Source organism: Python bivittatus, unplaced genomic scaffold (assembly GCF_059951505.1).
Source record: "Python bivittatus isolate LINGU-HERP-01145 unplaced genomic scaffold, Pbiv_v1 ctg000080_np1212, whole genome shotgun sequence".
Lineage (NCBI taxonomy): Eukaryota > Metazoa > Chordata > Lepidosauria > Squamata > Pythonidae > Python > Python bivittatus.
The window spans coordinates 43,011,346-43,039,128 of NW_028277035.1; the positions used below are offsets into that span (position 1 = coordinate 43,011,346).

Below are 27,783 nucleotides of genomic sequence, written 5' to 3' on the forward strand. Positions count from 1 at the left end.
TACAGATGATAACCAACACTTTGAATTGCATCCAGAAGCTCTTAGGGAGCCAGTGCAGCTTGCAAGCATGGTGTGACATGGGTGTACTGAGGTACTTCCATAATTATTTGTGCTATTGAATTCTGGACTAATTACAGCTTTTGAATGGTTTTCAAGAGTAGCCCCTTGCGGAATGCACTGCAGTCATTTAGACAGGAAATGACTATGGCATGAATGACCACGTACAAGCTTTTCTCTATGCTTAAAACTACAAGATACTTTTAGGGAATTAGTAGATGGTATGCTACAAGTTTCCACACAATAGCAGATACAGCTGTGGGGAAATAGAGCACAGATATTTCTTCCTTCTGATCAAATCTATGGCATCCCAAGAACTTACCATGCGAGGATGCTGTGGCTGGAGTGGGACAAACTGGCCAAGGGCTGCCATATGTGGAGGCTGGTGTGGTGGCACAGGTGGTGGAGGGTGCAGGATATAATGATCACTGGAAATGAGTGGTGGGAATGTTTGATAAGATACATGGAGTTGCTGCATGGCACAGGCCTGGATCAGCTGTAAGAAAGGCAGAAAGACAGTGTCCTCAAAAGAAAGCTACCTACAGTGTATTTAGCATCAGCATGTCTATCTGAAAAACAATTGACCTCAGCCTGGCAATCAAAAGGGAAGAATCCATTTGGCAACAAAATGCCATCTCCAAAGACTAGCAAAGACCTAAGGGTCTTTAAATGGAATACCAAGTTATTCCTACCTTGCTGGATCTCATAGGATAAGCAGAGAAAATTGGGAACAGGCATCCTCAAAATCCAGCCCTATTCATGAAGGGCTTTATAGCTGAGGACCAGCACCTTGAATTGCACCCAGAAGCCAGTATAGCTCACAAAGTAGTGATGAAGTAGTGGTGTATCATGCAGGTACCAAGCCATGTCCATAATTATCTACAATGCCGAACTGTGGACCAGTTGCAGCTTCCATGTGTTCTTCAAGGGCCCCATGTAGAGCGTGTTGCAATTATCCAATGGGAAGTGACTAAGGCCCAACTGACTGTGAGCAAAACCTCACATTCCAGGAACAGGCACAATTGGTGCATAAGATGAATTTGAATGAAACTTCTCCTGGCCATGGCTGCCACCCAGCTACCTTATTCACAACCTTCTTCCCAAAGGGGAGGTCGGAAACTCAACACAAATTATTCAGTATTGCTGGGTCCAGTAATGGTTCTTCAGTGGTGGGGGGGAGGGGGAGGTGACCACCGCTTCCTTAAGTGAGGACAGGACCACCACTTCATTCAGTGATGAATTAACCGCCACCTCTTGGACAGCCATAACCAGCAAAGAGGACATGGATATAATATACAGGTGACCAAGTTTACAATTCCGAAGACTCTGTACACTTCTTCAGGATCAACAGGTTCAGAGTCTTCTCAGGTAACACAGTCAGATCATGCCTCATAGGATCTACACGACCAAAGTTTAACTTGGGGTAGATCTGAGCAACTTAATCTGTCAGATGCCTTCAATACTCCTTACAATGGACCTGCCTCTGCCTCTGAAGAGGGCCACTGACCAGTAATCCGCAGACATAAGAACAGAAAAATAATTACATTTTGCTGCTCCTATAGCCACAAGGTAATCCTTCATAAAGTCCATGTTCTTTCAGATTCATCCTCTGTTTTTGTTTTTTCAGTGGTGCTCTAGGTATCTGGTTCTGCCATTTCATCTCCTGTAACTCCTGTGAAAACCAGGGGGCACCACAGGATCCACAAGCAGTGAGGGAATGTGTAGGTGCAATCCAATCTATAGTCATCATTGCACTTTTGTTCCAAGCAGTGACCAAGGCCTTGTTCAAACTGCATCAGAGCCTCCAGAACAACCCCAAGCTCCATCTGCAGCAGGGAACAGCCATGGAAAACTCCAAAGCAACCAGAGTGTGATCAGACTATGGCAGGGATCTGATGTGACCATCCAGATCGTGGTGCCACTGTCCCAAGATGAAAATCAGATCAAGCGTGTGACTTCTGCTGTATGTCAGACCCTTAATGACTGGGGTCAGGTCCATGGCTACCATAAACTCCCACCCCACACCTAACCAGGTATTGGTAATGCATGCCAGGTCAGCCCTCTCATCCATAATTAACTCCTGCTCTCCTTAAGTCAAAGGACTCACAGGGGGTGGGAGGCAGCAGAGTGGATAGTGCTGTCCGCTGAACATCACTGAGCATGCTGGGAGCTGCTGCGCACTGCAACCAGGGATGTGCTGGCCAGTGTGAATGGGGAAGCCTTGTGTTGTTACTGTGGTCACCGTGTAGGAGAGAGGGACAGCTCCCTGATGCACCTGGAGGGGAAAGGGAGATAAAGCAGAATCAAATCCTATCCAAAGTATTTTATACTTTCCCCCTCATCTCCTAAATATGACAGTGTAGATTTGAAACTAAGCAATATTAGAAAAGGAAGTGCTGATCAGATTCAAACCATAAAAGGAGGTAATTTCAAACCAGCACAAACACCAAAGAATAAAGATGAAGCATTAGGGATAACAAATCAAAGGTATATAAACTTGGTGATACACGTTTCAGATAACCAAAACACAGAATCAAAAACAATTCAAGTTCAAAATCCAAGTTAAGTGTTCGTCATCCAAAAATTGAGGGAATGGGAAAATCTCTCTTGAAAAATACTCTTCCCAGATTGTCATGTATAAGTCTCTAAGACTAAACTACAGCCCTCAGCTTTTTCTAGTAATCAGCAGTCCAGTTTTTTCTCTATTTATAAAATGTATATCCTGCATTTTCACTGTTCTTTAACAAGCTTATCAAAGGATATTATGAGTGTCCTAATAACAATCATGACTCCAGTGTGCTTTGTTGCCTTTCCTGAAAGTGGTACTTTTTAACTTTATTTCATATAATTTGTTTATTATGAAGTTTCCTACTATATGTACAGTGCCCAGGAAAGATTTATATTTCAAACACACTAGGCTCAAAAGCAAATAGCAGCACAACCTGTGTTTCTTTTCTTTTCCTTGAAAATGTTTTCCTATGTTGTTCCATTAGTCTAACAAGCTTTTATGCTGGAGCATTAACTGCTTAGCCTAAAAAGTGTTAATCTCTTCCTGTGTGTTGTTGGAACATGAACTCCTGTCAGGCATGCTACTGGCCTAGATTCAGGCTGCTACAGGAACAATCTCTATTTTTTACTTTTGTTTGATGTTGCTGGGAATTTAATGTAGCTAAATCAACACACATTCATAATCCAGTGTACAACAACTGTATGTTGCCAACTTGCTGAGAAATGATGCCAACCAACAAAGAGACTAATCAGTATGCATCAAGACGTTTCTGGTAGAAAGGCCAGAAACATATTTGCATGAAAGAAATGTAGTCTATATTTCAGAGTATTGGAGCAGAGATGGCAAGCACGAGGTTCATCAGATACATCCTGCTGGATTACGGCACCCATAATTGTTGGCTACCATGGATGTCTCTAATGACAGTCTAGCAATATCTGCAAACCAATGGATTCTTAAAGAGGCCTGCCCTCAAGCTATCTGCAAGGACTGTTTGACACTGAAGGAACCACCTCACCTAGAGAAGGATAAGCAAGATCAACAGGACAGAAACCTAACTGGGAAGTCAAAGGCCAAGTGCTTGGACCTGATGGAAGTTGTCCTTCAGAATTCTAGGAGCAGCTGTGTGAATGTTGCTGTAGAAACAAGATTCCCAAAGTTATAGTATTCACACAGGTGAGGAAGGATTCATTGTTCAAAGAATAAGGAATTTAAAGGACCTGGATGGATTCTCCCCTAAGATTTGCATACCTAAAGTACTGATTGCACATTACACTGATTATAATTTCACCACTGCCACTCTGGTTTCCTCAGCTTTTATCAAAAATATGCTGGATTCTGGTGCATACATTTTAAAATGCGTAAACATCTTAAAATCAACTCAACTCAAAAGGTGAAACCAATATATGAGATAGACGCATTACATGCAAAGCGAGATATGTCAAGCCTTACTTTGGTATAATTGTGATGATTATGGTGTACAGCTTATGAAAACCCCAAATTCACAATCTCAGAAAATTAGAATATTACATGACATCAATAACACAAGGATTGGAAATAGAACAATATCGGACCTCTGCAAAGTATAAGCATGCATATGTACTCAGTACTTGGTTTGGGCCCCTTTTGCAGCAATGACTGCCGCAATGCGGCATGGCATGGATGCTATCAGCCTGTGGCACTGCTGAGGTGTTATGGAAGACCAGGATGCTTCAATAGCGGCCTTCAGCTCCGCTGCATTGTTCGGTCTCATGTCCCTCATCTTTCTCTTGGCAATGCCCCATAGATTCTCTATGGGGTTCAGGTCAGGCGAGTTTGCTGGCCAATCAAGCACAGTAATCCCATGGTCATTGAACCAGGTTTTGGTACTTTTGGCAGTGTGGCGGTGTGGCAGCCAAGTCCTGCTGTAAAATGAAGTCAGCATCTCCCTAAAGCATCCCCATAAAGCTCGTCTGCGGAAGGAAGCATGAAGTGCTCCAAAATCTCCTGGTAGACGGCTGCGTTGACCCTGGACTTAATGAAGCACAGTGGACCAACACCAGCAGATGACATGGCTCCCCAAATCAACATAGACTGTGGAAACTTCACACTGGACTTCAAGCATCGTGCATTGTGTGCCTCTCCATTCTTCCTCCAGACTCTGGGTCCTTGGTTCCCAAATGAGATGCAAAAGTTGCTCTCATCAGAAAAGAGGACTTTGGACCACTGAGCAACAGACCAGTTCTTTTTTTCTGTAGCCCAGGTAAGACGCTTCTGACGTTGTTTGTTGTTCAGGAGCGGCTTGACAAGAGGAATACGACATTTGAAGCCCATGTCCAGGATCCGTCTGTGTGTGGTGGCTCTTGATGCACTAACTCCAGCCTCAGTCCACTCCTTGTGAAAGTCCCCAACACTTTTGAATGGCCTTTTCCTGACAATCCTCTCTAGCCTGCGGTCATCCCTGCTGCTTGTGCACCTTTTTCTTCCACACTTTTCCCTTCCACATAACCTTCTAGTGATGTGCTTTGATACAGCACTTTGGGAACATCCAACTTCTTTTGCAATTACCTTTTGGGGCTTTCCCTCCTTATGGAGGGTGTCAATTATGGTTTTCTGTACAACTGCCAGGTCAGCAGTCTTTCCCATGCTTGTGATTCCTACTGAACCAGCCTGAGAGACCATTTAAAGGCTCAGGAACCCTTTGCAGGTGTTATGGATTCATTAGCTGATTAGAGTGGGACACTTTGAGCCTAGAATATTGAACCTTTTCACACTATTCTAATTTTCTGAGATTGTGAATTTGGGGTTTTCATAAGCTGTACGCCATAATCATCACAATTATACCAAAGTAAGGCTTGACATATCTCGCTTTGCATGTAATGCGTCTATCTCATATATTGGTTTCACCTTTTGAGTTGCCTTACTGACATAAATGAACATTTGCACGATATTCTAATTTTTCGAGTTTCACCTGTATGAGCAGTTTTATGTCCCCCAGATGGTCTTGGATTGCCATTCTTTTAAGTCAACAGTTGGATCCACTAACTGCTGTATCATAAAGACAGGATTTAAAGAATGATTCACACTTTTGGCTGTATAGACTTTCACAGGCAAAAGCTTTCAAAGAATGCTCAGTCCTGAGTACATCCAAGAATACCATTTGCCTTTTCAGTGCATAAGAAGGGAAACTGTTTATCTTACCTGGTTTAACTATCCTTGGCTAACTCAGACCCTTCCAAATGTCAGCCAACATTTCTTGGTAGGTGGAACAATATTTCAGCCATAGGATTTCTAAATATATTTATGACACAACATCCACCTTACCTGCTCATGGAGATCCACCATGAATGGATGCTGGTGGGATGCGTGTGCCGCTGGGTGAAGCATTCGTGGTGGCGTGGTGGCCAGAACATACGCTGGGTGCTCATCTACAGAGACTTGTGGCTGTGGCTGCTGCTGCTGGAAAAAAGCCGGGTGCAAGTAGTTCTCATCCTGGGCTAGGAGAGTTTGTAGAGGTCGCTCACGTCGGCCCCAGTGGTGCCGGAAAGGAGGGCTGTGGAGCCAGTTGTGGGGAAAGAAATATAGAGGGGTGACCCTAGGGGCTGGCCACTTATCTGTGCTGACCTCTTAGCTATGAATACACCGATTTTTAATGTCAAGGCTAGGCCAACATAGTAACATTACAGGGGGGTGAAGGCAGGACCAGCTGCTCGTGCAGCAAAATTAGGACACAAATGCTGTCACTGCATTTGAATATACTGATTGTACAGCACCACTGCCAGGATTCTGCTACGTGTCATTCCTTCAATCTACAGTGAGAAAATGCCAGGAGAAGAAATGCACAGAGCTCTGCAACCTCACTCAGTTTCTAAGATGTCATTCCACAGGTACCCTCCTCAACATGACAAGATTCCAAGCAACTGGACAGAATCACCTCATTATCTAGAAGTAGGAATGGTCATGAAATACAAGTTTACTATGGATGGTTTATCCACTGAGTGAATGTTTATTTCCAACCATCTCTGATGTCTGTCCCATATCAATAGTAATGCGACTGTAACAACTTGGCAGTGGATCTATAAAAGATTTCTTGTTGAAGATCCATAAAGCTTTTCATCAGAAACCGAACAGTGCTACACTGGCGTTGTTATGGAAGGCAGTCACAGCAGGTGACAGTACCTAGCTGACCCTGAATGATTTCAGAACAACTGGAGGGCTGTAGAGGTAGACCTGTTTAATACTGAGATGGAGACCGCAAGGAAATCCTAGAGCCACTGACTAGACTGGGAAGTCCAAAAACACCCTGGAAGAAGGCAGTGATGAAACACTTCTATGAAGTTGCCAAGAAGCTAACATGGGCACTAGTCATCAAGAATTGAGGCAAATTTCACATTTACTTTAATATGGAATTTAGTGTTGCTGTTTTAAACTACATACGAACTCTTTAAAAATTAGAGGTGTCATCTGCAGTCATGCAGCAGAACTGAATCTCTGTGGTACGTTTTAAGAAGGCACACCAAGCCTCTGAATTTCCTGAAGCCCATGAGGAGAATGCTGGTTTGCACTGATGATCAACATAGTTAAAAGGTGAAGCGCTATACCTTCTCCTGAGGTATGCTGGATCGCTACAGCTCTCCCCTAGGAATCGTTGCTGGTCAAATGGGACAGGAGGCCGCCTATTCACTGCCGGTTCCCATGGTCGCATTGGGGATGTTCACAAGGCAAAAGGTGATGCTGGACCTCACACTCCAAACACGGTTCCACGCTGGTTCTTTGCGATCTGCAAAAAGCGAGGAAACAGCATTTGAACACAGCCCCTTTAACAAAAAGAGTTTTAAGTTTCAAATCAGAACAGCCTCTGGAACAGTTATGCTAGCAGGACATCACTGGCAGGCTGCAACACAGCAGCAGATGGTGAAAGGCTCTCCACATACTGAGCGACAGGCTAAGCCTGTCTTCACATTACACGGTCTCCATTTCAAAGTTCTCCCTGAATATCTAACCCCTAATAATTTTGACCTGTTGTTCTTTTCATTTCTCTGCCTTTTCTGCTTCCTACCTATCATTCTCTTCTACCACTTTTAATTAAATCTAGCTGTGAATCCAATTTTATCCGTTCCTTTCTTTTAAGAAGCTCAGAGCACTCCCACTTAATCCTCAGGACAACCAAGAAACATAACTTAAAATAAAAGACAGCAAATGGGCCAAGGCTACCAAGAAAACCTGTGGCTGACAGGATTTAAACTTAGAACTTTCCAGCTGATATCCAACATTTTTCACTCAGGAGGGAAGATTATAGAAGCCATATCCTAAGAGAGAGATACAATAGCAACAGCACAGAAGATAGGCTGAGTCCTAGATTGTGTCATTCATTAATACAGTTTTACAGGTAGTCTTCACTTAATGACCACAATAGGACCGGAAAATTGATTGTTCAGCGGGGTGGTTATTATGCGAATTGGACCCGATTTTACAACCTTTTTTGCGGCAGTCATTAAGCAAATCACCATAGTCATTAAGCAAATCATGCGGTTGTTAAGTGAATCCAGCTTCCCCCATTGACTTTGCTTCTTGGAAGCCCCCCGAGGTTGCAAATGGCGATCATGTGATCCAGGGACACTGCAACCATCAGAAGTGCGAGCTGCTTGCCAAGTGCCTGGATCGTGATCACATGACCAAGGGGGCGCTGGGATGGTTGTAAGTCATTTTTTTCAGCACCATTGTAACTTCAAACAGTCGCTAAACAAATGGTTAAATGAGGACTACTTGTACTTGATATTTTTTATTGTATATCTCATATACAGTTACCAAGTTGATCAAGTGGAATGGTCATTTGTAGTGACTGTTTTGGAGAGGGAAAGACAAACGGCCCAACAGAACAACTCATAGATCAAGTCTGACCATACAATGAAATTGCTACATAATATTAGCAAAGCAAATCCTCAAAGTTCTGCAATGATAACCATGATTTGCTCCATGCCTGTTATTTATTCCAGCACAATCTGGATTAGGTATCATATGCTAGGAAGCTACATCCATAGCCTCATTTTAAAAACATAAGAATATACTGATATTCTAATGTCACTTTACCCAGCAATCATCTTTTAGGGTAGGCTGCCTATGATTCAGGTGGTGATATACAATCATCAATATTAGAAGATAGAGCCTATCCTCCACAAACCTCTTCAGACTCTTTTTAAAACCACTCAAATTAGATACCATTACAACTGCTGGCAGTGAATTCTACAGTTTAACCATGTACTGTGCAAAAAAAACCCGCATTTCATTGTTAGTCCTGAATCACCCTGCATTTATTCATTGGATGACCTCGAGTTCTAACATTGTGATCAAAAGACTGGACTGAGTTGCTATAATATTTCCTCAGAGGAGAGGGGCTTCAGCTTAATAAATAATAATCCTTAACAATTTATTTGCCCTTTTTGCATCTTCTCTTAAAGTGTGGTAACCAGAACCATAGACAATACTCCAAGTAAGGTCTCACTTAAGATTTGTATCAGTACACTATTATATTGGCAGTTTTATTTTCAATTTCCTTCCTAATGATTCCAAGCATAACATTTGCTTTTTTTTTTTTTTTTTACAGCACCTGCACAGAGGGTTGATATTTTCCTCAAGTTGTTACCTCTTGACTCCAAAATCTCTTTCCTGGTCAAGTTACTATCTGTTCAGGTCCTGTTAAGGTACAGATGAAGCTTGGATCTTTCATGTCAGCATGCACTATTTTGCATTTGTTCATCCTGAACCATATTTGCTATTTGGAAGCCCATTCACAGAGTCTGAAGAAACCTTTTAGAACTCTTCTCAAGCCTTTGTTGTTATTGTTGCATCGTAAGCAAAGATGTGAGTTCATAATTTAATCCCCTCTTTAGGTACAAGTTAAAAAAACAGGTCCCAACATGAATCCCACTTTACTCATCTTGCCAGTACACTGCATGCACAATTATTAGGCAAGTGAGTATTTTGACCATATCATCATTTTTATGCATATTTTCCACCTCCAAGCTGTAGAAACCTGAATGCTTATTGGATATAAGCATATCAGGTGATGTGTATTTGTGTAATGAGGGAGGGTGTGGCCTAAGGAGATCGACACCCTATATCGAGATGTGCATAATTATTAGGCAGCTTCTTTTCCTCAGGCAAAATGGGCCAAAAAAGAGATTTAACTGACTCTGAAAAGTCAAAAATTGTAAAAAGTCTTTCAGAGGGATGCAGCACTCTTGAAATTGCTAAGATACTGGGGCGTGACCACAGAACCATCAAACGTTTTGTTGCAAATAGTCAACAGGGTCTCAAGAAACGTGTTGAGAAAAAAAGACGCAAATTAACTGCCAAAGATTTGAGAAGAATCAAACGTGAAGCTACCAGGAACCCATTATCCTCCAGTGCTGTCATATTCCAGAACTGCAACCTACCTGGAGTGCCCAAAGTACAAGGTGTTCAGTGCTCAGAGACATGGCCAAGGTAAGGAAGGCTGGAACTCGACCACCACTGAACAAGACACATAAATTGAAATGGCAAGACTGGGCCAATATCTGAAGACAGATTTTTCAAAGGTTTTATGCACTGATGAGATGAGAGTGACTCTTGACGGACCAGATGGATGGGCCCATGGCTGGATCAGTAACAGGTACAGAGCTCCACTTCGACTCAGACGCCAGCAAGGTGGAGGTGGGGTACTGGTATGAGCTAGTATTATTACAGATGAGCTAGCTGGACCTTTTCAGGTTGAAGATGGACTCAAAATCAACTCCCAAACCTACTGCCAGTTTTTCAAAGACACTTTCTTCAAGCAGTGGTACAGGAAAAAGTCTGCATCTTTCAAGAAGACCATGATGTTTATGCAGGACAATGCTCCATCGCATGCATCGAAGTACTCCACTGTGTGGCTAGCCAGTAAAGGCCTCAAAGATGAAAGAAGAATGACATGGCCCCCTTCCTCACCTGACCTAAACCCTATTCAGAACTTGTGGTCCCTTCTCAAACGGGAGATTTACGGTGAAGGAAAACAGTACACCTCTCTGAACAGGGTCTGGGAGGCTGTGGTTGCTGCTGCACAAAAAGTTGATCGTCAGCAGATCAAGAAACTGACAGACTCCATGAATGGAAGGCTTATGACTGTTACTGCAAAGAAGGGTGGCCATATTGGTCACTGATTTTTTGTTTGAAATGTCAGAAATGTTTATTTGTAAATTTTGAGTTGTTTATTATTCTCACTTTAACAGATGAAAACAAACGAGTGAGATGGGGGAATTTTCGTTTTTCATTTAGTTGCATAATAATTCTGCATACTCATAGTTGCCCAATAATTGTGCACACATAGATATGCTCCTAAGAAAGCCAAAACCTCACTTTTACTTTCTTAAATATTCAGGTTTGAGGTTTATTAACATTTTGGATTGACCGAGAGCACTGTAGTTGTTCAATAATGAAATTCATCCTCAAAAATACAACTTGCCTAATAAATGTGCACGCAGTGTATGAGAATTATCTGTATTCTATTTCCTTTTTTTCTAGCCAGTTGCCAATCTATGAGAACACCTATCCTCTTATGACAGCTACATTGGGCGAGGAGCTTTGTTGAGGGAGTTTTTGTTCATTTTTGGATTTCTGAAAATCCAAGTAGGCAATATCTATTGATATTACAAAGGCGGTATGCTTTCTGATGCTCTCCAAAAAGTCTAGAACGTTGATAAAAAAAGACCTTTGCAGAAGCCAAGCCATTTTCAGCAGTGCTATGTATTTGCTTATTTTCTCTAGCATTTTCAACCATTTCCCACAGATTAGATTAACATCTAATCTGTGGGAAATGGTTGAAAATGCTAGAGAAAATAAATGCTAGAGAAAATGCTAGAAAGAGCCAATCTGGTATAGTCATTAAGGCACCATCTTAGAAACCAGGAGGCCATGAGTTCCAGTCCCGCCTTAGGCACAAAGCCAGCTGGATGACCTTGAGCCAGTCTGTCTCTCAGCCCTAGGAAGGAGGCAAGGGCAAGCCACTTCTGAAAAACCTTGACAAGAAAACTACAGAGACTTGTTTAGGCAGTCACCAGGAGTCAACATTCTCAAAGGCACACACACAGAGATATTAATCTAACTGGCCTATACATTTGTTTAGCAGCTGTTCAAAGTTACAATGGTGCTGAACAAAGGGACTTACAACTAGTCCTTGCACTTACAACCTCTGCAGCACCTCCGCGGTCACGTGATCATGATCCAGGTGTTTGGCAACCAGCTCGCAGCTGATGTTTGCAGTGTCCCAGGGTCACATGATCACGATTTGCGACCTTCCCAGCCAGCTTCTGGCAAGCAAAATCAATGGGGAACCATGTGATTCCCTTAATGACCGCTACAAGAAAGGTAATAAAATCAGGCGTGACTCACTTAACAACCACCCTGCTTAACAACAAATTTTCTGGTCACTATTGTGGTCGTTAAGCAAGGACTACCTGTAGTTTCCTTTATTTCCCCTCAACTCTTCTTTTTGAAACAGGAATAATTTTCTAGGCCTCAGGAACAGATGCTGATGTTAAAGAGAAGTTGGTTTTTTTGAATGAAAAGTCCAGCAATTTCAATTTTAAGTTCTTTAAGAAGTCTTAGATGAATACTGTCTGACTTGGAGGTTTATTTTAGTTTGGCGTAAAATTTTACCTTGTTACCCCTATTTGTCTCAGTCCATCTGATTTTCCTAATAAAAAAGCCCAGTTAAGCACAAATATTGGTCCTACATTTTCAACAGTGAAGGCAGAAATAATTTGTTAGTTTTGTTAGTATTTCCCTGCTTTCCTTTAGCCCATCTTTAACATGCCCATTGTTCAACAACCTCCCAGCTCAGTTTCCTATTCTGAATATATTTTTTAAAAAATTGTCTAGTCTAATGCTGTTTGCTATATGTTCTTCAAAGTCTGTCTTTTGAAGCTTGATAGAACTCCTCCTATGGCTTTTGGCAGTTTATGTTTCTTATTCTCATTTGAGCAAGACTTCAATTTTTTGAAGGGAGTTTATTTTCTTTCAACAGCATTGTCGACCATGTTCATTAGCCACTCTGTTGTTTACTTGGACTTTATGGAATCTTTCCTCATCTAATGTATATATTCCAACTATGATTTTATTTTTGTAATTTTGAATAATTTCTAAGCATTGTGGAAAAAAATCGATCCTCTTGACTGTCCCTTTTAACTTTATCTCTACCAATCTCCTCATTTTTTGAAAGTTTGCCCTTCTGAAACCAAACGTAATGTGTTGGATGCGGGGGGGGGGGCAATCATCTACTTTTCAAGTGTCAAATGGCAAGAAACTTCAAGTTTTAAATTATTTTGTAAGTACTGCCTCATATGACATACCTGAATGGAGAGTTAGCTCATTAACTCCTCATCTAGTAGGAAGCTGATGTTTTATGCAGCTCCTTGAGAAAAAAGATGGGGAAATACAGAACCTGTTAGCAAGTTAAGAGAAAGCTTGGTCAACTTCAAACTGAACCTTCAGAAGTCTCTGGGCACCAAACTGACATTATCTATCTTCACCAACAAAACAGTTTCTTTCCATTCTCTCTCACACATATATTCATTTGACATGTTTCAATATCTTTTTTGCCATTTTGATTCAGTACTGATTGCAGTAAATAACTGTATTACATACAACCTAAAATGAACAAATGGGAGGAGGAGTGAAATTATCAGGAAAAGGGATTTTAGGTCTGCACGTACCAGTGAACACATCTAGAAAAAAAGCTATTGTGATGTAATAGTTAAGTGTCCAATTAGGATTAGAGCTGGGAAAAGTAAATTCCAAGACCCATTCAGTCTTAAAATTCAGCCTCAATCCCTTTATTGCTGATTACTGTACTCTCATTTCTTGACCCAAAGACAAAATGGTTCTCTTTCCCTTAAAACATAATCTCCATATCTCCACTTTCTACTGGAAATATGTGGATCTTCTTCATTGAATAATACAATGCAAGTGCATTTCTTATTACAACTTAACAAATGCTGTTCTCAATGCCCTCAGTCTTCTAGTGTTCTCTAATATTCTTGGAATTTAAGTTCTGCAATTTTATTTTGTCCTTAATGAGTACAGGCATGACCCTAGCTATGTTCTGAAATTCAGAATGTCATGTCCACATTAGGCTCATCATACTCATTAACTATGTACATACAGAGTGTATTAGTTTCAGCCATAAAAATCATGGAAATCTCTATAGCCAAGGTTTGATGATAAGTATGCAGAGAATATAAAAATTAAGTGCACAGAATATAGAGTTATGCAACCCAGAATTCTGACCTCGATGGCCAATTTTCATTTATGATCCCCATTATTTATTTATATAAGAGCTATATGGCTGCTCATCTTATATACCATAACCTGGGAGACTCCCAAAACAGCAATAAAAACACTAAACCACCATAAAAACCATAACCAAAATGCCTGATGCCCCAAAGGCAAATGCTCCACACATCAACATTCCACTTTACTGGGCTGGCGGCACACCCTACCCCAATGCCTGTGGGAAAAGCCAGCTCTTCAAGGCCATCCAGAAGGGTAGGAAGGTGGGGGCCTGCCAGATCTTAGGGGAAAGGGTGTTCCACTGAGCAGGGCTCACTGCAGAAAAGGTACAATTCCAACCAGATTACATTTAAGGAAAGGGACCTGGAACACACTCACCCTATCGGACCTACTCGAACAGGCAGATAGCTTCAGGGAGAGGGAGTCCCACAAGTAACCTGGCCCTGTGCCATTCAGGGCCTAAAAGGTGCTAATCAACACCTTGAATTGCACCTGGAAAGTAACCAGAAGCCAGTGCAACTCATGCAGCAGTGGTATAATATGGGCTGCACTGTGGACCTGTTGTAATTTCCGGATGGTCTCCAAGGTCACCCCACATAGAATACGTTGCAATAATTCAACCAGAAAGTGACCAGAGCATGAGTGACTAAGAGCAAGGCCTCCCAGTCCAGGAATGGGTGCAACTGGCACATAACATGAATGTGTACAAAGGCCCCCCAGCCATGGCTGTCACTTGCTCTTTAAACAGTAGTCACAGGTCCAGTAGGATTCCCAAATTGCACATCAGCTCTGCCGGAGGAGCACTACCCCAGCAAGAGTCAAAATGACGCCTCACCAGATTCAGGAGAACCAAAAATTCAGAACCACTCCATCCTGAGTTGGAGCCAGTTCTTTCTCATCCAAACCCTTACAGCCTCCAGGCACTCGGCCAACACTGGAACAGCACTGCTTAGTTGCTCAGCAGTGGAGATATATGACTGAGTATCATCAGCATACTGATACTGTATCCCATCAGATGGCCTCCTCCAGCAGTCTCAAGTAGATGTTAAAAACGAGGGAGCCCTAAGATACCCCACATTGCATGGGCCCAAGGACTGACCTCTCCCTCCATCCCCAACCTGACTGGAACCAGCCACAGAGGAATGAGAACCACATCAAAACAGCGCCCCCCACTCCTCACCCCCAGAACTGATCCAGAAGGATGCCATGGTCAATGGTATCAAATGCAGCTGAGAGAGGAGGGCTGGGATGGATGCCCCATCCCCATCCCTCCACAGGACATCCACAAACATCTTCTGACCTTCAACATCTTCTTGCTCCCACTGCTCCCAAGGCATGCCCTGCCTGGCCCTTTGCAAGGCAGCTGCTGGCCACATTAGGCCATCATCCCCAGGTCACACATGACAGTTTTCTCACAAGACGCTTCTATTCACGAACAATTCAGTTTGCGAACAGCAGCGTTTGCAAATTTTTGCTTCCGTTCGTGAATTCTGCATCGGGTGATGAACACGACCTGCGGCCATCTTCCCTGCTCTGACACATGGTCGTGGCTTCCTCTAGGCGAGATCACGGCCACAAACAGACACTTGCTGTGAAGCTTTTTGGTGTCGTCTCAAGCAAGGTTAGTGTTCTCTCTCTTCATACTGTACTGTACTTTTTCATATTTTTGTGGTTAAAAAAAAAAACATAGTTCAGAATAGATTAACCTTATTTACATTGAACCTTATGGGGAAATTTGATTCGGTTCGCGACCAATTCAGCTCGGGACCAGAATCGTGGAACGAATTAAGTTCGTGAATCGAGGTACCTCTGTAGATGTGACCATGAGGTTATCAGGACCCCAGCTCAACTTGAAGGAAAGTTTACCTTTCATTTGGAAGGCATCAATACTAGGTGGTATTTCTATAAAAAACAACCTTTCTTGGTTATAGGCCCTGAGCTGAGGAAGGTATCTCCCCCTTTGTCACTATTGTAAAGAGTCTCAATTTTTGTTGAGGTTTTATTTAACACCACTTTTCTCTTCCACTTAATCAAGATTCATTTCAAGTCAATTTGAAAATTAAAAAACAAATTCAACACCTAAAATATCTGCCACTGTGAGTTTACTCCTTTACTCCTTCAGTACTGATTGTTTTTAGTTTTGAGAAAAATCTGAATGCTTTTCAAACTGCATTTTAATTATTCTATTAATCAGTTGTAATTGTTAACTGAACACTGCTTTGGAAACTCACTTTCAGAAAGTAACCTAAAATGCATGCATGCATGCATAAATAAATAAATAAATAAATAAAATGTCCCACTAGCATTCTGAATTCCCACTCTCCAATCTCAGGAATGGCCAACAAGTTGCAGCAACAGGAAATAACACCTTTTATCTATGTGGGTAAAATGTGGTTAGAAGTTGTACTGTAAGAAAAATCCTAGTAGATATATCATTCATAAGACTGCTCTGTATCTCCATGGGTCTTCTTGTTAAATGTAGTGGGAGATGCACAGAGAAAAACGTCTTTCAGCATATAATAATAAATAATTATCCCCATGTATTCATACGTGTGTGCCAAACAGAGTTCTGTAGTCAGAGAGAAACCTGTGCATTGGGTGGATACAAATGGCTTTGGCTCTGCTTATGAAACTCTTCTTGAGAAACGTCAAAGCTAGCCAACATAAATGCGTGAACAAAACTTCAAAAATCTTCTCTCCTGCTTCGGAGCAGATCTTTTTCTAAATGACTTGAAGCAGCATTAAGGATCTACACTCTGAACAAATTGCTTCACAATTCTGAAAACTTAGAAAAAATACTGATTTAGTAGCACTAATAAAAAGAAGGTAGGTTAATGGATTAGATAATTTTTCTCAAAGTTTATGCAAACACTTCAAATGATGGACAATATATCTCTGGATTAATCACAACATTTGTTATTTGCCATCACTTCTAACTATCTGTACTTTCAATTGTCCATTTTCCACCTAAGTTACTGTTTCTTGTTCTGTCTTAAATTATAGGGTGGGATATTCAGCAAGCAATTTTACAAGAAAGCAGATGAACCCTTTCACAATTTTTTTTTAAAAGACTCTTGTGTCTCCTTAAAAGTAACAAGTAAAACTCAAATGCAGTTCATCTGCTAGTGGCTTCTGGAGACATTCATGCAATTTTCTTGGCAACTGTTCAGAAGTGGTTTGCCACCGCCTACTCCCCAGATGTTTTTTTGGCTTCCTAATCAGCCTACAGCCCTGAGATTCCATGGAGGTCTCCCATCCAACAACTAATGAAGTCCAACTCTGCTTAGCTTTTCTGAAATCAGCTATGATTGGCTAGGTTCTGTGATGACTGTGACATCCTAAGGATAGCAAATGTATCACCACCTAAACACCTAAACCCTAACTCTCTCTGGAACTTCCACAATTTAAAGGGCTGTTTTAAACATATAAATGCAAAGGAAAAGATTTGCACATGCCCAAGGTATTTTTCTCTTCCATTCAAAGTGGAACAGAAGTCACACTGCACCTAACTCAAATAATTTTATCGGCTGACACTCAGCAGGAGACCTAGAGTTGGGAGAAGGCACTTTTATCATCATAACTATCAACTCTACTGCATCTACTAATGACAAATAAAAAGCCTTGACTCCATCGTTCAAAACTGTCTGGCAACTAACAATGTGTCAATTCATCTAAACATTCCTTGGCTAGCCATTGCTATAAAAGCTTTCCATTTCAAGTAGAGTTAACTGACACAATTAAGCAATTATTTTCACTGATCAGCATTGCTATGTCAACTAGCAAAAATCTTCAGAATAACAGCATGGAGCATTATAGTGGAACAGCTTCCTCCAGCCTGGTGCCCTCCAGGTGTACTGGGACCATCCTTCTCAAAGAAAAGCTGGCTGGGAATTATGGGAACTGCAGTCCCAACACATCTAGCAGACATCAGGTTGGGGAAAGCTTCTTCCACCTAAACCAAGTATCTTCTTAGACATTACCCAAGCCCTCCATTATGTTAATTCTCATGAGTTCTCTTGACCTCTGACTGTTCAGACTGGCAATCAGCTAATATATATAATGCATATTTGCCTTCAGGCCTCAGTAGGTATGCCACAGAAAATACAGCATGCTCTCTTGTAAAATGTTTTAAAAGGAAAAATGTATCAAAATATCATGGCTGTACAGATAATATTTGGGGAAATCTCAGAATGTGCCAGCAAACTGGAAAAAGAATGCCCTATCTCTTCACATTGCTTGTGAAGGATATCGCTAGCACATGCTTCAAATCTCACACAAACATTCCAAATGAAACAGAAAGAAACAAAGAAGGCAGAGGGAAAGGAAGGAAAGGCGTCCCTAGATATGTCAATATATGCAAAATCCAAGTCAGCCAAATAATTTAACCAGGGGTTAATTTTCTGACTTCCTCACAGTAGAACTGTTACTCCTATGTCTCAAAATTATAGAGCAATTTTGACTTCTACTCATATTCTCCTTCAATTTTACACAGTAATAGCAGACCCAGGGCCAACAAACTCTTCCCAACAAAATTAAGATTTTCCTCCTCTTGTAGAAATTTCCCATTTTATTTGCTTTAATTTCTAAAACCAAGCTTAATAACAAATAACTTTGCTTACACTTCCTGTGCCCCTCCTTGTTTTCTATTCAAACATTTAGTTCTGTATCCATTTGGGGAAGCCAACGAAGGAAAACTTTCCCCTCTTGTGGAACAGCCTGCAATGCCTTTCCAGTGCTTGCAATAACAAGCAGAGACTCACAAAATATGGGAGACTCAAAAAGGAGACTGTTCTGTTTAAGAGGTGGCTCTCATGGAACTGGCATCTTGAAATAAAACACCCGGTAGGGCTGCCTCTCCCACGTGCATGCATCCTCATTTGGAATGCACCTCCCACAATCCCTCCAGTTCTTGCAGGCCATACTGACCAGACTTCATGGGAGTTCAAGTCAAAAACATCTGGACAACAGCAGCCAGGGAAAAGCTGTGGCAGCAAGTGTTTTCGAGAGACTCATGACAGGAAAGCACCATGGGCCACAAGGGCTCAAAGAGGAAACACCCCTGTGTACATGAGACAGAAGGAGGGAATGACTGAAAACTACTTCCAACCATGACCCCCAAGAGCTGCCATTCTAGTTCCTGTTGCCTCCACTAGTCCTTTCCATTTACAATTCCCCTTCAGAAATTTGTCCTCAGAACACAAACCAGCGATCCAGACCCCACCAACCATTTTTCAGTCTCGAAATCTGTCATTTCCTGTCAATCCCAATCGGAATAAATCCCGCGCTTTAATTGCCACACAGCTGCTACGTGCTTGCTGCAAACCGCTGGACCTAATTTGTATCAGGCAATGGCAGTTCATCTTCACGGAGGGGTTGGCCGCAGTTTCTTTTCCCATCCCACCTCCGCTCTAAGAACAGAAGGCAGTTTTCCGGGGATTTTTCTTGGCCCTTTTGCTCCCAAAGGCCTGGAGACGGGAGCCAAGGCACCGAAAATCGATCGCTCGCGCCAAGGTTGGGGATCTGTAACTTTAAGAACCGCGAGATCGCAGGCCACGTGCTCCGCGCGAAACAAAAGCAATAACAAAGAGAGCGGAGGCTGCCTCGTCCTCCGGCCTGCCCCGGCCAAAACGGAAACGCGAGCCAGAGAAAGCAGAAGAGGGCGGCGGAGAAGGCGGCCCTCGCCCAGCCCTCGTTAGCGGAGCCTGACGCGCCTCTAGCCCCGCAGGAAGGGATGAGCCTCCTTCGCGCTCCAAGACAAAGGCGTCAACAGCAGCAAAAAGGAGCAGCACGTGTCGGCGAAGCAGGAAGCTCCCCGCTTCCCTTCGCCGACCGCGCGCTCAACAAACCTACCAGCCGGACCCTCGTCTGTCCCCCACCTCGGCCGTTCCCCCCCCCTCACTCCCTTTTTGAGGCTACAGGCGCCTCACCCTTACTAGGAGGAACAGGAAGGAGACGAGGGTTCTACCAGGGGGTTTCTAGGGAAGAAAAACCAAGAAGCGGCCCTTCGCATTTTGCAACAGAAAGGAGAAGACATGATCAACTGCACACCCTCATGCTGCAGGTGCAGCCGAGAGTCGAGGAGGAGGAAATGCCCCGGTCTGCATTTTTGTTGTTGGGAAGCCGCAGTTTACGGCGCCAGCCCATTTGACCCTCCCCCAGCAGCATCACCCGTAACCGTCGTTAGCAAAAACTGAACTACCCAAATTGGATTTTTAAAACATTATGGTTTCAAAGGGATCCATCCGGCCGATGGTAGCTCCACAATCTAAGCTGCGCGCCCCTCCCTCCCCCCGTCCCCGTGGATCTCCAGCTCGCAGCTGAATGCATACAATAACACCCCGTTCTCCCCAATCTACCTACCTGCCTGTTTGCTCCGCTTCTCTGGGTGCGATTGCACCCTACATAAACACTCCTCTTTTCGTTGTTCCTGGGCGCCGGCTCTGTGCCCGCGCCCCCCACGGCTGTTTCCGGTTGCTTCTTTGTTTTCCTCTATGCTTGCAGAGAGCTCCAACCTTCTCTGGGTTGCCAACAGAGCTGGGCAAGTTAAAGGAGATGCCTACGACCCCAGGTCTCTGGCCCTTTAAGAACCGCCCGCGCCGCCGGGGTGTAACAAACGGCGCATTTTATTCACAACATTCGGACCTGAGCGCGCGCGCCCGAGCGTGGCTAGGGCAAGCAGGGGAGGAGGGTGGAGGCGCGGCGCCGAGCGCTAGCACGTGACCGGGTCCGGCGCTACAATTAGCCAAAGCCCACGGCCCTCCTGCGTAGTCGTGTTTGGGCGCGTCCGAAGAAGCTGCACGCGGCAGCAGCGAAGCCAAAAGCTACAGAGGGGGTGGTAGCAAGGCGACGTCATGGTAACTATAACCGAGGTGCGGTCAACGGGATGAACCTCGGAGGATCTGTAACACGTGGGTACAGTGTACCCACGCAAAAGGAGCCGAGCAAGTACATACACTGTGTAACCTTATTAAAGGGGCGGGCGGGAAAACGACCTGGAAAGATTCATGTATCTCAGGCATGAACTTTTTCTTTCCTCCCCGGGCGAAAAAGTTGTTGCTTCCCCTCTGCTGTTCTAGCATGCTGCAATGTGAAATCGTACTGAATGATGAGTAACTGCATATAAATGCAGCTGGTTGGTGCGGTGCAGCTCGCTGAGATAAATTACGTCGTTAATACCTTTCTTCCTCGCCTTGGACACAATCGAAATCTAAGACTATCATTCTGTCTTTGCCTCAGCCAGAGAAGATACACATAAATGCGTAACCAGAACTTCACATTATAAATGGGTCAATATAGGAATAAAGCTTATTAATTATAAAAATGTCTAATCTGGTGGAGAAGATGCCTCCATTTACAGCTCTTCTCTCCAAGACAATGCCTTTCTGAAACTTCACTAACTAGAATAAAGTACTTTTTGTAACTACATTATTTCAAACAATAGTCGACGTCCATCAGGGCAAAGCAGACACGACAGTAAATGCAGGCACACCTGGTGGTTAGTCTTCAAATAACATTCATGGGGGGGTTCCCACTGAGGACCTGCGCACGTGGGGGCTGTAAGGCAGCTTTAATCCTCCCAAACTGCACACACCGCCCCCCCCTTGTGGACTGACAGAGAAGTGGGTCCTGTGCAGTTGTTTATTTAAAGCATTTTTTAACCATTTCTTTAAACAAAAAAAGCTCTTGGAGAAGCTTGCAAATACCTGTTCTACAAAAGCTTGCTCTTTAAAAGCATAACATACATTGAAAAGGGGGGAAGAGGAGGAAAAAAGCCAGCTGAGCCCCCCTTTTTGTTAGTCCTCTTGTCCAAATAACTGCGGCAACTTTAGCTACCACTTAATAAACAGCAAGCAGATAAGCTAGATACTGAGGGGCTGCTACCTAACCAAACCTCAAACAAACCGCAGAGCATTTGGACTTTGCTAAAGCCAGTTTGCACTTGTAAAAAAAAATTCCAAGCATTAATATTGTATTTCTTTTCACTTTAAAGATGAGATCAGCTCAAGAATTATAGTGTGTAGTATAATTTCCCCTTATTTATTTCCTTATAATTAAATAAGCCTTTAAGAGGACTCGCTTCTCTAGAATCTTCAAATTAACATATAATCTACTACAACAGAGGTACGCCTATTCATCTATATATCTGTCAAGGAGTACTTCCTTTTACTATGTGTTCCCCTGTTGGTTTTTTATATTTTTACCAGCAAGAGAAAAACCATCTTGATTTTCTGTCTCATGTATCAATAGGGTTTGGGTTGCCTCCAGTTGTAGCACTTATCAACAGTCATAAATAGCACTTCCACTCTACCAACGTGTGTGTGTGAGAGAGAGAGAGAGAGAACAGACTAGACTAGACTAGACTAGACTATGAAGAGGACAAAAATAACAATTTAGACTTGTCTTTACTGATCCTCTCTTTGGCCCAAGAGCCAGGAACTACATCACTGTCTCTTGCAGGTTCAGAATAAGTCTAGGCTTGCTCTACCAGCACCAAAGGATACCAGCAGCCTTGGACTGCTCCTCTGGAAGTAGAGCTGGAGCCAGTGTCTCTGTCACAAGAATCAAGCACCTCATAAAAATATTTAAGTACAACTACAAGCAAAAGTGAAGTTTTTAAAGTGAAAACTATTCGTCTCAGCTAGGAAAGCAAAAAGGCAAACCCCAGTCAAATTCTGTTGGCTATATTTCATATTACAGATACAGATTTGCCTTACAGAAAACTATTCCTGGATATCAAGAACTCTGCAATAATTGGAAACTCCAACTGCACAAGGTCATACAAAGTACCATAGCACTGCTAAGCTTTGGTGAAGACCTTCCCCGCTGATATGGGGGGATTAGGAGTAGAGAGAACAGAGCCAGAGCATACTTCACAACGTCCTTCATTAGTCAAATTTTCTATGTCTGAATAAGAATGTTTTTGTGACATCTAGTTTTTAATAGAGCATTCATCTATAGTATTGATCAGATATGTTTGCCACCTCCCTAAATGCCACTGTCTATACAAGGACTTAAATGCAACTTCTAGTAACAGCCCCTGTACTTAAAATACTACTATATGACTTCCATTAAGGACACCTGATAATTTACCATCCAAAACCATTTTCAGATGAGCAAGAACTCCTCCTTACCATGTATTTCATGTCAAAAATTATTGTAATAAGCCTTGCATAAAAACATGTTTGTCACAGTCCACTGGTCTAAATGGCAACATATGCACATAAGAACAATTGAGCATCTTCAGATTCACTACATTAGGGAAATGTCTTATTTCAAAGGAATATAATTGCAAATGCAAGAGTTTTAAAGGGTGGTTCCACCATGCTACAGTCAGGAACCATTTCTACCTGATTTGGAGAAGAGGAAGTGAGAAAAAATCCTAGGAATGTATGTGATGTTAACTAACCTGAGAGCATTGAAAAGAGGACACAGATGTTATTTCTGAGAATTTATTTGGGCTCTGGGAAGTGGCTTTGCTTTGTCTTAACAAGACACTTCGAGGTAGAGATGAAATGATTCTCCTCTTTGAGATGAAGAGATAATAATTTGCTTCATTGAGACCTTCACTAGCCTTAACTAGCAGCTCCAAGAGCTGGAAAAGAATGGAATGGATGGAAGTAGTAGCTGGAGGAAGGTAGCATATGTGCACAGCCCTAAAATACGTATAGCACTTTTCTCAGTGACTTAAACTGTTTTCTATTATTATAATAATTCTTATAGCACTGTGCTCAGTCATCCCATCCTACAGATAGGAACCTGTTGCCAGAACAATGTACAATCACAGTGAGATACTTTAAAAAAAGTTTAAAGTATAAATTTCAGGTTATAATAATCAATGGCCTCTGATGCACTTACTTTTAACAGATGACTGTTCATTTTTTTTAAAAAAGTGTTTTAATTCATTTATGCTGCAGGATTCTGGTCTTTTGATATCCAGAACCATGATTGCTTCTGAGAGAAGCCTCCATGTAAATTTTCAAGTTTTGAATACCCATCTAATAAAAACAAGGAGGAGAAATAAGCAAAAAGATGTTTCACCATATAAAGGATCTCAATCATGAGCAAAGCTCTGGTTTTATGAAGTATACTGGCAGCACTTTGGATTAACAAAGGCAGGCAATTCTTTTTCCTTCAGAAGAAATGGAATGGTAGATGGACCTGCCACCTGTTGGAGAACTCTGGATTATATTTTGCAGACTTGATTTCATTTCTGGAGGATGTCTATAATTTTTAAATCATTGGTTGCAATGTATGGAGAAATTTCATTCTAAATATTGCTGTTGAGTAAATAACTTGCTTATTTATTTGGGTTATGGGTGCTGTCATTTTGGTATGATTTTAGTGAATACTTTTTTCTGTGTCTACTAAATCCAGTTCATTTATTTTAATGCTTACATGTTTTGTGGATTATCTTCTCTATTCGAATACTGCTTTGTCATCTCCCCATAGAATCATCATTCCTTTTCATTCAAGATGTTAGTGTTTTTATTGTAACTTTAACTTGTTGATTTGTGAGCTGCTCAAAGAATCTGTGAAAAACCTCTAGGCTTTTTCTACGGCACAACAGAGCCATCTAAAGTGTCTGGTAAATTGACTCCTTGCTGAGGGGCCTGATTAGATGCTTTCCCAGAAGCAAAATTTCTTCCATATGATCTTTTACATACAGTGAATGAAAACTCTATCATTCAACCAAAGTCCTTAGGGATGTTAGATTCAGGAGCTAAATAGTTTTTGTTTTAAGCTAGGACATCAAAGATGCAGTATTTGCTTGATGGGGTAAAGTGACAGTCTGTCTTCCAAAGAAGTTGGCAGTTACTCTCTGTGTTCTATAAATGTTAGGGTAATACTCAAAAGAAAAAAAAAGAGAAGGAAGCAGGAGGGGTTGGGGTGGCTGCCTACCAATATCCAAGCAGGAGGGCCAAGTGATCACTCTCCAGCCATCCTCTGCAATGAACCCTGAATATGTGTTAAAACCTAAGATTTTGAAAGGACCCAGTAGCTTCAGTGAGAATGATGCTGGTGTGATTATGAGCTCCTAGTCAGGTCATCCTTACCAGTAAGCTTGAACAACCTCCACGTTTATGTTGAACTTTCATACTTATATCTGGAGGTGATGACATGGCCAAACCAAAGCTACAAGGAAATCTAGTCACTGCTCATATTGAAAGAGGATATCCTCATTTTACCAGGGACAGGTGCATGGGAGATGAAATATGAGAAGCATTTATTTATTTATAATGTATAGGCTGCCCCAATCTGTGATGACTCTGAATCAAGGAAAACCTAAAATTGCCAAAATAAAAATACAGCATTCTAAATTGGATGTTTTAGGAATAACAGAACTTGGATGGTGGGAGTAGGTCAGCTGTTACTGTTAAGGATCTGTCCCACTATACTGTAATGCAGTGTATCCACTGCACATCAATGTTATGCACGTGTCTAACACTAATACAAATAAAATCATGGGAGACACTGAAATTTGTCAATATAAAATCTAGAAAGGACATAATGGGTGATTGGAAGGAGAAAGTTGGAAAAATGGAGGAACCTGGAATTACCAGATTTGGACTGGGCAAATGCAATGATTAGTTGGTAGAGTTTTGCAAGGAGAATTGTTTATTCCTTTCCAGTAAATTTTCACAAATTCCTCAGGCAAACATCACTGGACATATGAGATCAGATTCAAATTAACTACATGATAGGAATTAGAAAAAGGAGGAATGAAGTTCAGTCAGCTATGACACTTTCAGGTTGAGATTATGGAACAAATTAAAATCTTTTAGTATCACTTATATATGGTTAAACTTACAAAATTAAAGGAAGTTGATGCGCTATGAAAATTTGACAATGAAGATGTGTCATACAGACAGAATTTAAGATCAATGTAAAGAGCAGTTTCAGTAAATCGAACTTATGTGAAAGAGAACCTAAGATGATGTTAGGAAAACTGAAGCAAAAAAAAAAAGTCCAAAAACATCAAAAATGACAAATTCTGAGTGGCTTTCAGAACAAGCCATCATGATAGGAAAAGTAACAGGATAAAAACTCATGGACAAGGACATATGATAGCCAAACTATTGAGCAAGAAAGGACAAAGCAATATATTCAATTCAAGAATGTTATCACAGAGAGAAAAATAAGGAAAGATGCTTTTAAAAGATCAGGTAAGTCACAGGAAAATTTACAGATAAAATAGGAATATACAAGTGCAAAGATGGAAGAGATCTACCAGAGATAAATGAGGTTAAAGGCAGATGGAAGACACTACTTAATCCCTTTACAAATGTGATTCTAGAAGGACAAACATTTGTAGCAAAAATATGTTCAGGAGCTGACTCCACTAGAAAGTGAGATATGAAAGGCACTAGATCAGCTGTTGAATAGAAGAGGACCAGGTGCAGATGAAATAGCCACTGAACTACTAAAAGTTGCAAAGAGATGCTAACTCTGCAGTATACAAACCCATATGGAACAAGACTGCATTCCTAGAGACTGGAAGGATTGGTGAATATGCTCGATGGAAGTATATGGGTTACAGTATTAAGATGCCTCCTACTTGGCCAGGGACAGAATTTCCAATTTTTGCCCTGTTCTCAGAGTTTTTAGTAGAGAATGTTTTTCACTCCTTTAAGATTCTATCTGGCATAATGTAATGGATATGAATGCTAGTCCAGAAATTCATGCAATGACAATTTCAATAGTAATACATTCTAATGCATATTGACTTAGAAGACAGACTCATGGAATGCAAGAGAGCTTCTTCCCATAAATGGCATCACACCGCACAGACGTTCACTCACAATCCAAAATCTAGTGCCTCTCAACCTGAATAGTTGTATCTGCAAAGAGCACACTGACCAACTGGATGAAGTTGTTAGAAAGATAATTAAAGTAACAACTGCACTGACACTGTACCCTGAGAATAGTTATAAAATATTACAATTTGGCTTAGTATATCATCCAAACCCAGACTTGACTCCAGATTGTATTAAGATGCTCTACCTTAACAATGGCTTGTTGTAGATTAATCTGTTTTAATTCAGTGTCTGGTGTATCATCCATTCCCAAACAAGTTAATTCCTCCTGTTCACTCCTAGGGTGGAGACAGAATATACCTTAGCATCTCCTACCTTGTGCATATTAGCTCCCATTTGTCTTTCTGGTTATTTTTTAAAAAAAGGAAATGGTGCCCAGACAGTCCCCACAAAGATACCGAGCATACTATCCAAATGTTCATTGGGTAAATTTCTTATCCATGTTGTATGAATGCTGTCAAGATATATGACATGATCTGAAGCTCTAGAACAGGGAAGGGTAGGCAACCTGCCCAGCTCCAAAAATTCATCACCACTTGCCATGCTGAGTAGGCATTATCAGAGTTCCATAAAGGGCCATAAGTGATCCACCCCTTCTGTAGGGAGATAAGAGCGCAATTCTGTTGCAGCAAAAATAAGATGTTTGTGGCACGTTAAAAACAAACAGCATACTAAACTATTGTTCATTTTCATGTTTACTGAACAAGTTATAATGGTCTAATTCACACATCATGCTAAGCCAAAAACTTCTGGTTCGCAAACCACAGTGACTGAGATCACAGAACACATTAATTCAAAACCAAATAAAATATATTGTGGGTTAACGTGGTGTGCAAAACCACCCACAGGTTGTGTAAGGGTGTATGGATTAAAATGTCACAAACATCTTCACTGTGTTTGAAGACCCTGAAGTGCTTGATAAATACCTTGTAGTCATAAACTGCACTTGTCTACAAGCAGTAAACACAATTTTTCCACAAGTAGAGCCTACAACAAAGACTTGCCGTTTGAAATAGCTAGGTAGAAAATCAGCAAACTAGGTATGTCCTTACCCCATGTTTTCTTTGCCCTGCTTTGTGAATAGTGCAGTTTTAGCTACATAAGAATCACACTTGATGGATG

General features: G+C 41.7%; 1 protein-coding gene across 8 annotated transcripts in view; it reads right to left on the reverse strand.

Annotated features, from left to right (window-relative positions):
* The window catches only part of RNF44 (ring finger protein 44), a 59,529-nt gene that overhangs the window by 22,084 nt on the left and 9,662 nt on the right, over positions 1–27,783 (reverse strand). For 3 of the 8 annotated variants that reach the window (XM_025173799.2, XM_025173800.2, XM_025173795.2), the window contains exons 2-5: positions 7,144–7,322; positions 5,867–6,095; positions 2,165–2,332; positions 380–553 (exon numbers count right to left, since the gene is read on the reverse strand). In XM_025173799.2, coding sequence (XP_025029567.1) covers positions 380–553; positions 2,165–2,332; positions 5,867–6,095; positions 7,144–7,247 — 675 coding nt within the window. In that variant the 5' untranslated portion in view covers positions 7,248–7,322. Of the gene's footprint in view, positions 1–379; positions 554–2,164; positions 2,333–5,866; positions 6,096–7,143; positions 7,323–12,906; positions 12,969–20,206; positions 20,763–27,783 lie in introns of those variants that run through there. The other 5 variants (XM_025173798.2, XM_025173796.2, XM_025173797.2 and 2 more) reach the window with 5 other exon arrangements.